Below are 12,144 nucleotides of genomic sequence, written 5' to 3' on the forward strand. Positions count from 1 at the left end.
GGGTATAATGAAATAAAACAGTTTTTTACACATTCATAGAATGTTTTACTTAGATTGACTCAAACACAATATTCAAACATTTAGTATTTCATCAAAAACATCTATTTCCTAACATTCTGCGTTGTGTAATGTTCTTTTAAAATTATAAAGTACATATATATAACACAACACACAATGGCAGTTTCACAAAAAAAATAAAATGTATTATAACCTTAACTATAAACGGATGGCCACAACATAATATTGTTATATATTTACAAATATCACAAATGAGTATAAGTATAAAAATTATATATAGGGAATAAAATACATAAAATATATTGACATTAATATAATGGGTCATTATGTATTTTGACTAGTAATATAGGTAATTATGTTCATAATCAAGTTTTACATTGCTAATATGATAGTCAAAATTTATCAACCTATGGCACCCTTATAATAAAAAAGGCATCCATATAAAATGCCCGTATGACATATAAAAAGTTTAAAAGGCAGTGATTATCGTTACATATAAAATCGATTCGTTTTATAAAATAGGTATTAACATTTCAAAAAAATGTATTACATTTCAAAAATAAACGTATCGTTTTAGCAAGCATGAGTATTTGTAATTTCTACATTTTGTTTCCGTTTAAGGCTTGCCTTGTTCTTATATATAAAAATAGTTACACCTAATGATAATATTACGAACATTACAGATCCCACAATTGCTGAGTACTCTAAACCAGTTAATTGTCCAGCGTTCTCTTTGATTGTATCGTAGAAGGATTTGCTTACGTCCCTAACATTCCTTGTTTTTGGTTTCGTTCGTGAGGAATCAAAGTTATCTGAAAAAATAATAAAACACATTAAACGATATAAAAATACGAGATCAGCGATAAACTGAATTCAAAGATACGAATAACTCACCTATTTCAGCCTGAGAATCGTAATAATCGAAGTTTTTTATAGCTAATCTGTTCACTCGAGAAGATTTTACTTCATTTTCTGCTGGAAATGGTGGCAAGTATGTCGAAGGTGGGTTTGTACTACTAGGTGCGAATGGTTGTGGACATTTAGGGTCTTTAGAACCGGGGTAACATGAACTTGGTGTTGCGGGCGTTTTAGTTGGTTTAGGGCAGCGAGGGTCGCTACTACCGGGGTAACACCTGGGAGCTTCAGGTGTCGTAGGTTTAGGGCAGCGAGGGTCGCTACTACCGGGGTAACATCTGGGAGCTTCAGGTGTCGTAGGTTTAGGGCAGCGAGGGTCGTTACTACCGGGGTAACATCTGGGCGCTTCAGGTGTCGTAGGTTTAGGGCAGCGGGGGTCGTTACTACCGGGGTAACATCTGGGAGCTTCAGGTGTCGTAGGTTTAGGGCAGCGAGGGTCGCTACTACCGGGGTAACATCTGGGAGCTTCAGGTGTCGTAGGTTTAGGGCAGCGAGGGTCGTTACTACCGGGGTAACATCTGGGAGCTTCAGGTGTCGTAGGTTTAGGGCAGCGAGGATCACTACTTCCCGGGAAACATCTGGGCGCTTCAGGTGTCGTAGGTTTAGGGCAGCGGGGGTCGTTACTACCGGGGTAACATCTGGGAGCTTCAGGTGTCGTAGGTTTAGGGCAGCGAGGATCACTACTTCCCGGGAAACATCTGGGCGCTTCAGGTGTTGTAGGTTTAGGGCAGCGGGGGTCGTTACTACCGGGGTAACATCTGGGAGCTTCAGGTGTCGTAGGTTTAGGGCAGCGGGGATCACTACTTCCCGGGAAACATCTGGGCGCTTCAGGTGTTGTAGGTTTAGGGCAGCGGGGGTCGTTACTACCGGGGTAACATCTGGGAGCTTCAGGTGTCGTAGGTTTAGGGCAGCGGGGATCAGTACTTCCCGGGAAACATCTGGGACCTTCAGGTGTCGTAGGTTTAGGGCAGCGAGGATCACTACTTCCCGGGAAACATCTGGGAGCTTCAGGTGTAGTAGGTTGTGGACAGCGAGGATCATTACTACCGGGGAAGCATCTCGGGGGAGCGGGAGTTGTTGGTTTAGGACAACGAGCATCTGTCGAGCCGGGATAGCATTTAGGTATTTCTGTGGATGGGGGCAAGTAAGTAGGTGGTGTTAGAGTTGTAGGCCTAGGGGGTTGTGGACACTTCGGGTCAGGTGACCCAGGATAACAGACTGGTTTGGTAGGTGAAGGAGTCGTAGGTTTTGGACAACGTGGATCAGTACTGCCAGGATAGCACCTTGGTGCAGCAGGAGTTGTAGGTTTAGGGCAGCGTGGGTCTGTGCTTCCTGGATAGCAGTTAGGTGGTGCTGGTGTTGTTGGCTTGGGGCATCTAGGATCGCTGCTACCAGGGAAGCATCTTGGAGGAGCAGGAGTTGTTGGTTTCGGACAACGAGCGTCTGTACTTCCTGGGAAACATCTTGGGGCTACCGGAGTTGTTGGCTTAGGGCAACGAGGATCTGTGTTTCCAGGATAGCAGTTCGGTGGTGCTGGTGTTGTTGGCTTGGGGCATCTAGGATCGCTGCTACCAGGGAAGCATCTTGGAGGTGCAGGAGTTGTTGGTTTCGGACAACGAGCGTCTGTACTTCCTGGGAAACATCTGGGGGCTTCAGGTGTTGTTGGCTTAGGGCAACGCGCGTCTGTGTTGCCTGGGAAGCAGTTTGGTGGTGCTGGGGTGGTTGGTTTAGGGCAGCGAGGATCACTACTTCCAGGGTAACATCTGGGAGCTTCAGGGGTCGTAGGTTGAGGACAGCGAGGGTCATTACTGCCGGGGAAGCATCTCGGAGGCGCAGGAGTTGTTGGTTTAGGACAACGAGCATCTGTCGAGCCGGGATAGCATTTAGGTGTTTCAGTGGATGGGGGCAAGTAAGTGGGCGGTGTCAAAGTTGTAGGCCTAGGAGGTTGTGGGCACTTCGGATCGGGTGACCCAGGGTAACAGACTGGTGTGGTAGGTGGAGGAGTTGTTGGTTTAGGACAACGTGGATCTGTGTTTCCAGGATAGCAGTTCGGTTGTGCTGGTGTTGTTGGCTTGGGGCATCTAGGATCACTGCTGCCAGGGAAGCATCTTGGAGGTGCAGGAGTTGTTGGCTTGGGACAACGAGCGTCTGTACTTCCTGGGAAACATCTTGGGGCTTCCGGAGTTGTTGGCTTAGGGCAACGAGGATCTGTGTTTCCAGGATAGCAGTTCGGTGGTGCTGGTGTTGTTGGCTTGGGGCATCTAGGATCGCTGCTGCCAGGGAAGCATCTTGGAGGTGCAGGAGTTGTTGGCTTGGGACAACGAGCGTCTGTACTTCCTGGGAAACATCTTGGGGCTTCCGGAGTTGTTGGCTTAGGGCAACGAGGATCTGTGTTTCCAGGATAGCAGTTCGGTGGTGCTGGTGTTGTTGGCTTGGGGCATCTAGGATCACTGCTGCCAGGGAAGCATCTTGGAGGTGCAGGAGTTGTTGGTTTCGGACAACGAGCGTCTGTACTTCCTGGGAAACATCTTGGGGCTTCCGGAGTTGTTGGCTTAGGGCAACGAGGATCTGTGTTTCCAGGATAGCAGTTCGGTGGTGCTGGTGTTGTTGGCTTGGGGCATCTAGGATCGCTGCTGCCAGGGAAGCATCTTGGAGGTGCAGGAGTTGTTGGTTTCGGACAACGAGCGTCTGTACTTCCTGGGAAACATCTTGGGGCTTCCGGAGTTGTTGGCTTAGGGCAACGAGGATCTGTGTTTCCAGGATAGCAGTTCGGTGGTGCTGGTGTTGTTGGCTTGGGGCATCTAGGATCGCTGCTGCCAGGGAAGCATCTTGGAGGTGCTGGAGTTGTTGGTTTGGGACAACGAGCGTCTGTACTTCCGGGGAAACATCTCGGTGCTTCAGGTGTTGTGGGCTTAGGGCAGCGTGGATCGGTGTTTCCTGGGTAGCAATTTGGTGGTGCTGGGGTTGTTGGTTTAGGGCAGCGAGGGTCGTTACTACCGGGGTAACATCTGGGAGCTTCAGGTGTCGTAGGTTTAGGGCAGCGAGGATCACTACTTCCCGGGAAACATCTGGGAGCTTCAGGTGTAGTAGGTTGTGGACAGCGAGGATCATTACTACCGGGGAAGCATCTCGGGGGAGCGGGAGTTGTTGGTTTAGGACAACGAGCATCTGTCGAGCCGGGATAGCATTTAGGTATTTCTGTGGATGGGGGCAGGTAAGTAGGTGGTGTTAGAGTTGTAGGCCTAGGGGGTTGTGGACACTTCGGGTCAGGTGACCCAGGATAACAGACTGGTTTGGTAGGTGAAGGAGTCGTAGGTTTTGGACAACGTGGATCAGTACTGCCAGGATAGCACCTTGGTGCAGCAGGAGTTGTAGGTTTAGGGCAGCGTGGATCTGTGCTTCCTGGATAGCAGTTAGGTGGTGCTGGTGTTGTTGGCTTGGGGCATCTAGGATCGCTGCTACCAGGGAAGCATCGTGGAGGTGCAGGAGTTGTTGGTTTCGGACAACGAGCATCTGTACTTCCGGGGAAACATCTTGGGGCTTCCGGAGTTGTTGGCTTAGGGCAACGTGGATCTGTGTTTCCAGGATAGCAGTTAGGTGGTGCTGGTGTTGTTGGCTTGGGGCATCTAGGATCGCTGCTACCAGGGAAGCATCGTGGAGGTGCAGGAGTTGTTGGTTTCGGACAACGAGCGTCTGTACTTCCGGGGAAACATCTTGGGGCTTCCGGAGTTGTTGGCTTAGGGCAACGAGGATCTGTGTTTCCAGGATAGCAGTTCGGTGGTGCTGGTGTTGATGGTTTAGGGCAGCGAGGATCACTACTTCCAGGGTAACATCTGGGAGCTTCAGGGGTCGTAGGTTGGGGACAGCGAGGGTCATTACTGCCGGGGAAGCATCTCGGAGGCGCAGGAGTTGTTGGTTTGGGACAACGAGCGTCTGTACTTCCAGGGAAACATCTCGGTGCTTCAGGTGTTGTGGGCTTAGGGCAACGCGGATCTGTGTTTCCCGGGTAGCAGTTTGGTGGTGCTGGTGTTGTAGGCTTTGGGCAACGAGCATCTGTCGAGCCCGGATAGCATTTAGGTGTTTCAGTGGATGGGGGCAAGTAAGTGGGCGGGGTCAGAGTTGTAGGCCTAGGAGGTTGTGGGCACTTCGGATCGGGTGACCCAGGGTAACAGACTGGTTTGGTAGGTCGAGGAGTTGTTGGTTTAGGACAACGAGGATCTGAGTTTCCAGGATAGCAGTTCGGTTGTGCTGGTGTTGTTGGCTTGGGGCATCTAGGATCACTGCTGCCAGGGAAGCATCTTGGAGGAGCAGGAGTTGTTGGTTTGGGGCAACGAGGGTCTGTACTTCCTGGGAAACATCTTGGGGCTTCCGGAGTTGTTGGCTTAGGGCAACGAGGATCTGTGTTTCCAGGATAGCAGTTCGGTGGTGCTGGTGTTGTTGGCTTGGGGCATCTAGGATCGCTGCTGCCTGGGAAGCATCTTGGAGGTGCAGGAGTTGTTGGTTTCGGACAACGAGCGTCTGTACTTCCTGGGAAACATCTTGGGGCTTCCGGAGTTGTTGGCTTAGGGCAACGAGGATCTGTGTTTCCAGGATAGCAGTTCGGTGGTGCTGGTGTTGTTGGCTTGGGGCATCTAGGATCACTGCTGCCAGGGAAGCATCTTGGAGGTGCTGGAGTTGTTGGTTTGGGACAACGAGCGTCTGTACTTCCGGGGTAACATCTCGGTGCTTCAGGTGTTGTGGGCTTAGGGCAGCGTGGATCGGTGTTTCCTGGGTAGCAATTTGGTGGTGCTGGGGTTGTTGGTTTAGGGCAGCGAGGGTCGTTACTACCGGGGTAACATCTGGGAGCTTCAGGTGTCGTAGGTTTAGGGCAGCGAGGATCACTACTTCCCGGGAAACATCTGGGAGCTTCAGGTGTAGTAGGTTGTGGACAGCGAGGATCATTACTACCGGGGAAGCATCTCGGGGGAGCAGGAGTTGTTGGCTTAGGACAACGAGCATCTGTCGAGCCGGGATAGCATTTAGGTATTTCTGTGGATGGGGGCAGGTAAGTAGGTGGTGTTAGAGTTGTAGGCCTAGGGGGTTGTGGACACTTCGGGTCAGGTGACCCAGGATAACAGACTGGTTTGGTTGGTGGAGGAGTTGTTGGTTTAGGACAACGTGGATCTGTGTTTCCAGGATAGCAGTTCGGTTGTGCTGGTGTTGTTGGCTTGGGACACCTAGGATCGCTGCTACCAGGGAAGCATCTCGGAGGTGCAGGAGTTGTTGGTTTCGGACAACGAGCGTCTGTACTTCCTGGGAAACATCTTGGGGCTTCCGGAGTTGTTGGCTTAGGGCAACGAGGATCTGTGTTTCCAGGATAGCAGTTCGGTGGTGCTGGTGTTGTTGGCTTGGGGCATCTAGGATCACTGCTGCCAGGGAAGCATCTTGGAGGTGCAGGAGTTGTTGGTTTGGGACAACGAGCATCTGTACTTCCGGGGAAACATCTTGGTTCTTCAGGTGTTGTGGGCTTAGGGCATCGTGGATCTGTGTTTCCTGGATAGCAGTTTGTTGGTGCTGGTGTTGTTGGCTTGGGACACCTAGGATCGCTGCTGCCAGGGAAGCATCTTGGAGGAGCAGGAGTTGTTGGTTTAGGGCAACGAGGGTCTGTACTACCAGGGAAACATTTAGGTGCTTCAGGTGTTGTGGGTTTAGGGCAGCGTGGATCGGTGTTTCCCGGGTAGCAGTTTGGTGGTGCTGGTGTTGTAGGCTTTGGGCAACGAGCATCTGTCGAGCCTGGATAGCATTTAGGTGTTTCAGTGGATGGGGGCAAGTAAGTAGGTGGTGTCAGAGTTGTAGGCCTAGGAGGTTGTGGGCACTTCGGGTCAGGTGACCCAGGATAACAGACTGGTTTGGTAGGTGATGGAGTCGTAGGTTTTGGACAACGTGGATCAGTACTGCCAGGATAGCACCTTGGTGCAGCAGGAGTTGTAGGTTTGGGGCAGCGTGGATCTGTGCTTCCTGGATAGCAGTTAGGTGGTGCTGGTGTTGTTGGTTTAGGGCACCTAGGATCACTGCTACCAGGGAAGCAGCTTGGAGATGCTGGAGATGTTGGTTTAGGACAACGAGCATCTGTGCTTCCAGGGAAACATCTTGGTGCTTCAGTTGTTGTTGGCTTAGGGCAACGCGGATCTGTGTTTCCTGGGAAGCAGTTTGGTGGTGCTGGGGTAGATGGTTTAGGGCAGCGAGGATCGCTACTATCGGGGAAGCATTTTGGAGGAGCAGGAGTGGTTGGTCTAGGACAACGAGCGTCTGTACTGCCAGGGAAACATCTTGGTGATTCAGGCGTTGTAGGCCGTGGACACCGTGGATCAGTATTGCCAGGATAGCAGTTAGGTGGCGCTGGTGTTGTTGGCTTCGGGCATCGGGGATCGGTGCTACCAGGGAAGCATCTCGGGGGAGCAGGAGTTGTTGGTTTAGGACAACGAGCGTCTGTTGAGCCCGGAAAGCATTTAGGAAATTCTGTGGATGGAGGTAAGTATGTAGGTGGTGTGAGAGATGTTGGCTTTGGAGTTTGTGGACACGTTGGGTCTGGTGATCCTGGGTAACATACTGGTTTTGGAGATACAGTAGTTGTAGGACTTGGGCAACGTGGATCGTTACTTCCTGGGAAGCATCTGGGTGATACAGGTGTTGTTGGTTTTGGGCAACGCGGGTCTGTACTTCCAGGGAAGCAGTTAGGTGGTGCTGGTGTTGTTGGCTTAGGACAACGTGGATCTGTACTACCAGGGAAGCACCTTGGTGCCTCAGGTGTGGTAGGCCTTGGGCAACGAGGATCTGTACTACCAGGGAAGCAGTTAGGTGGTGCTGGTGTTGTTGGCTTAGGACAACGTGGATCTGTACTACCAGGGAAGCACCTTGGTGCCTCAGGTGTAGTAGGCCTTGGGCAACGAGGATCTGTACTACCAGGGAAGCAGTTAGGTGGTGCTGGAGTTGTTGGCTTAGGACAACGTGGATCTGTACTACCAGGGAAGCACCTTGGTGCCTCAGGTGTAGTAGGCCTTGGGCAACGAGGATCTGTACTACCAGGGAAGCAGTTAGGTGGTGCTGGAGTTGTTGGCTTAGGACAACGTGGATCTGTACTACCAGGGAAGCACCTTGGTGCCTCAGGTGTAGTAGGCCTTGGGCAACGAGGATCTGTACTACCAGGGAAGCAGTTAGGTGGTGCTGGAGTTGTTGGCTTAGGACAACGTGGATCTGTACTACCAGGGAAGCACCTTGGTGCCTCAGGTGTGGTAGGCCTTGGGCAACGAGGATCTGTATTTCCAGGATAACAATTAGGTGTAGCTATGGTCGGTTTTGGACAACGAGGATCGTTGCTGCCGGGGAAGCATCTTGGAAGAGCAGTTGTTGTTGGTTGTGGACAACGTGAATCAGTACTTCCAGGGAAGCAGTTAGGTGGTTGAGGAGTTGTTAGCTTAGGACAACGTGGGTCATTGTTGCCAGGGAAGCAGTTCGGCTGTGCAGAAGTTGTAGGTCTTGAACACAGAGGATTAGTTGATCCCGGATAACATTTCGTATCTGGTATAGCAGTTGTTATTTCCTTTATAATTCCATTGCAGCTTGCATCACAGTTGTTTGTGCATAGCTGAAATAACAAAGATTATCAGTTCCTCCATGTTTTATTTGTGAAATAAATTAACTGCATTATTTTTAAATTTTATAGCGTTCATTTCAAATTGATATTTATATCTCACCTCAACATTACAAGTCAGATAGACTTGGTCGGTCTCTGGAAAACGGAAAGCACTTATTTTGCTGTAAGCGATCAAAGTTGCACCAGATTTTCCAGTATTTGTAGATTTCTGCCATGAGTCGATGAATTTCTTTTTCCTTTAATTTAAAATAAAATCATGAACATATGAGTTAAGTTTAAGATATTTTTGTTTCAAATTAAAGTGAAACTATAATTTAATAAACAAACTTTTTAAAAAATTATGATAAGTGAGTCTGTGACGTAAAAGATCTTTCCAAGTTTTTGTATATTCGTTTTTAACAAATTTCGTTAACGAGCTGTATCGTATATAATTCGTGCGTTCTAAGAATATGTCAGTTTGTAAAAGAAATATATCGAAAACTACTGTTTTCTATTTGTTAAATGACGATTCAAAAGTGCTTATAACAGCCTACTTGATTAAAGTAGATATTTGTTTTTGATCTACCAAAGGAGCATTCCCAAAAAATTCGGACAATTCTATTTGACTCACAAAGTAATTATATTTACGATTATCATTAGCCTGTTATCACACTATCACTATAATTAAAAAAAGAATCAATTTTATGACCTGCGTATGAGAGAACGAAGTTAATCAAACTTTTGTTATAGATGCATGACATTTCAAAATATTATACTTACTTGGGGCAACCATCTTTGTCAGTCAATTGAATTTTATTTGTCTTGGAACTATCATAATCTTCATTATCATAAGCCCAACAATCGTGAATTTTAAGATTAAATTGATTTCTGATATCTTTCAAATAAATAAGGATTGTGAGGTATTCGCCGATTTTGATCGAATTTTCCAATGGAGTTGTCTAGAAAAAAAAACATGCTTATTAGTAAAATGTTGCCAAATGTAGCGTGAAGATTTGAATAATGTTTCGTTCGAATCATCGAATCATTTAAAAAAAAATTAAAACCTACTTGAGGGAAAACTCCTTTCTGAATATCCATCCAACATTCTACACCACCGGCCGGTCCTTGTACTGCCACTACATCAAGCATGTCAACCATAAAAGGCTTTAGCTTTAGCACATGTGATTGTTCCTTTTTGACACCAGTCGAAACTTCTAGAGCAGTTCCAGCACATGATACCTGAAACATATTTAGGATCAAAATTTGATTTTACAAAGATATTTATTATGTACTAGTTAAATCCCTGGCTTCATCAAACATTCATGTCCAATAGTAGCATCTTATAGGTGAATTGAAATAAAAGTGGGCTATGTAACCCCAAAAAAGGAGATGGACAGCAATGAAATTTCATCAATATCATTTTTATGGTTTAGTCGTGAAAGAGTATCAGACTGATAGAGGTATTTTTGGAATTAGTAATGTAAGTATGAACAGTGTTATAATTTATTAAACTTTATAGTAAGCCCAATCAAATATCTTGCAGACTTTTAGGTCGTAGTAGCGCTTTTGACCTTAGTGTTATATCGTGTTAATAAGTTACGGGTTTATAAGGGTTAGCCTTTGTAAATCTGCTACATATGTATGTCTGCTACATATATTATGTGACAAACAATCGGAGTAACAGCAAACAATTGAATTAATGAATCTCGAACTTGTTGTGGAAGGTTTTTGCCTAGCAGTTGGGCAGTTGTATTAATATACTCAATGGTGTTACCAATCGTACCTTTCTGGCGAAATCATAAGATCCTTGAACTAATTCATCTCCTTGGAACACGAGAATGTTGTCGATGGTGCCGCAAGCATTGCAAAGTGGTCTACTTCCACAGCCATTCAATGGTACTCGGAACGAGTAACGAGACTGACTGCCCCCGGCAGACACGTATCTGAAAAAAGTATTATAATCTTGATTAGATTGATGTTTTGTATGTTTTTTGTTACAAACAAAAATCACAAATGTGAGATTTATTGTTTAAAAGTAAAACTAGGTACTAGACTGATAAGCAGCTTACGAGCAATTGTGATAATCAATGATCCTCTAGACTATACACATTTATAATTGGTATCATAAATTATTGGTATCAGAAATTACTCACTTGCATTTGGGATCATTCAGGAAGCCCTTGCTGTAAATTATTCCATCGTATATATCAGAGAATTCAACCGTTACTTGAATGTAATCGGCTGAACATTGTACATCAATATCCGGTGACAGCGGTGAATCTGCAGCTCTTGAACCCCTAACGAAATTGACTCCGGCTTCATCACTTGAATCTTCGAAAAATGGAGATAAACCATCTCCAGCCAGCTGAAGGTTCAGCTCGGCTGCGGTGAGCGTTCCGACATCTGAAACAGCTGTAGCGAGCGACAGCTACAGCAGGTAATAAAGCTTAGTAAAAATTAATTATGTATGATTGATTAATATCAACTTGAAATTCCAGACAGTTTCCCTTCGATAAATAAAGATGATTTTCCAACAAACATTTCCTACTGAAAAGTTGCTTTATAAAAGAAGTCTATGCACCAAATTTCAGCTTTCTAAGTATGGTAGTTCAGCTGTGCTTAAATGATCAGCTTTAATTTGAACATTTTAAGTTATCAATAAATTATAAACCAAAATGTAAAGAATATTACAATTTTAATACATACAGTTACTTAAGTAATAAAAAAGTGATAACAAGTAAGTAAAATTAATTAGATGTCAGCGAATCATCTAGGTTAACTAAATATACATATGTCCACTTTGAACAGCTTTGTCAAAACGTAATGTTTGATTTAAGCATAACCTTCATTTGTTTCAACTTGTTATTTTAACGTTTAAAAATTTTGTTCTAAATAAGACAGTTTCACATATATAAAAGATACTACATTATGTACAATTTTCTTTGGGATATAGTGATAGCCATGTCAAGCAAGTAAAGAGACCATGACGTCACCCCGACCAATAGCAAAAGCGTATTTAGCATTGTAATGCTCAGTGCCATCCTCATAAACCAATAGGACGGTTTCTTCATACGACCAGATAAGGATCAGGGTTCCCAACAAATGCTTCTGCAGACCCGCGCCACTGAAGACAGCCGGGGAGGAGGAAAAGGCGCTACGGGCACCTTATCCCCTTCCCCTTAAAGGCGGCGCTGGAGGTTCTCAGTACCTCGGAAATCACCCCTAGGAATTTTAGACCCACATAGGTATCAGTCAGGGCGTTACGCTAACATGCGAAAGCGATCCCATGAGGATGACGACCTAGTGAAAGTCTAAGTACTTTTTACGAGAACCTACGATTAAATGGCGGAAGTATTTAACTTTGAACATCTCGTTACAAGGCGATGTATTTTGCAATTTTTCTTTAAAATGAACATCTCAACGTCAATTTAGCCATTGAAAACAACATGGCCACCCATTTTTGAATATTTGATTGATTTGGTTGACGAGAGTCACATCGATTGTAGGTGAATAGACAAGTTGACCACCGTATGGTAAGTGGTCACCACAACTCATAGGTATATGCGTCTTAAGAACTTTTTAACCATTCCTTACATCGC

The 12,144-nt window shown here is 46.1% G+C and overlaps 1 protein-coding gene across 4 annotated transcripts in view; it reads right to left on the reverse strand.

Moving 5' to 3' along the window:
- Positions 1 to 21: 21 nt before the first annotated feature.
- The window catches only part of LOC124537810 (mucin-2-like), a 60,286-nt gene continuing 48,163 nt past the window's right edge, over positions 22 to 12,144 (reverse strand). Inside the window, exons 3-12 of one of the 4 annotated variants that reach the window (XM_047114723.1) lie at positions 10,699 to 10,973; positions 10,329 to 10,488; positions 9,614 to 9,784; positions 9,326 to 9,504; positions 8,667 to 8,802; positions 6,068 to 8,557; positions 5,138 to 5,602; positions 3,322 to 3,427; positions 913 to 2,961; positions 22 to 830 (exon numbers count right to left, since the gene is read on the reverse strand). In XM_047114723.1, the coding sequence (XP_046970679.1) occupies positions 592 to 830; positions 913 to 2,961; positions 3,322 to 3,427; positions 5,138 to 5,602; positions 6,068 to 8,557; positions 8,667 to 8,802; positions 9,326 to 9,504; positions 9,614 to 9,784; positions 10,329 to 10,488; positions 10,699 to 10,973 (6,270 nt within the window). In that variant the 3' untranslated portion in view covers positions 22 to 591. Of the gene's footprint in view, positions 831 to 912; positions 3,428 to 5,137; positions 5,603 to 6,067; positions 8,558 to 8,666; positions 8,803 to 9,325; positions 9,505 to 9,613; positions 9,785 to 10,328; positions 10,489 to 10,698; positions 10,974 to 12,144 lie in introns of all 4 variants that reach the window. The other 3 variants (XM_047114724.1, XM_047114722.1, XM_047114721.1) reach the window with 3 other exon arrangements.

The sequence above is a fragment of the Vanessa cardui genome, chromosome 19, assembly GCF_905220365.1.
Source record: "Vanessa cardui chromosome 19, ilVanCard2.1, whole genome shotgun sequence".
In the NCBI taxonomy this organism is placed as follows: Eukaryota; Metazoa; Arthropoda; class Insecta; order Lepidoptera; family Nymphalidae; genus Vanessa; species Vanessa cardui.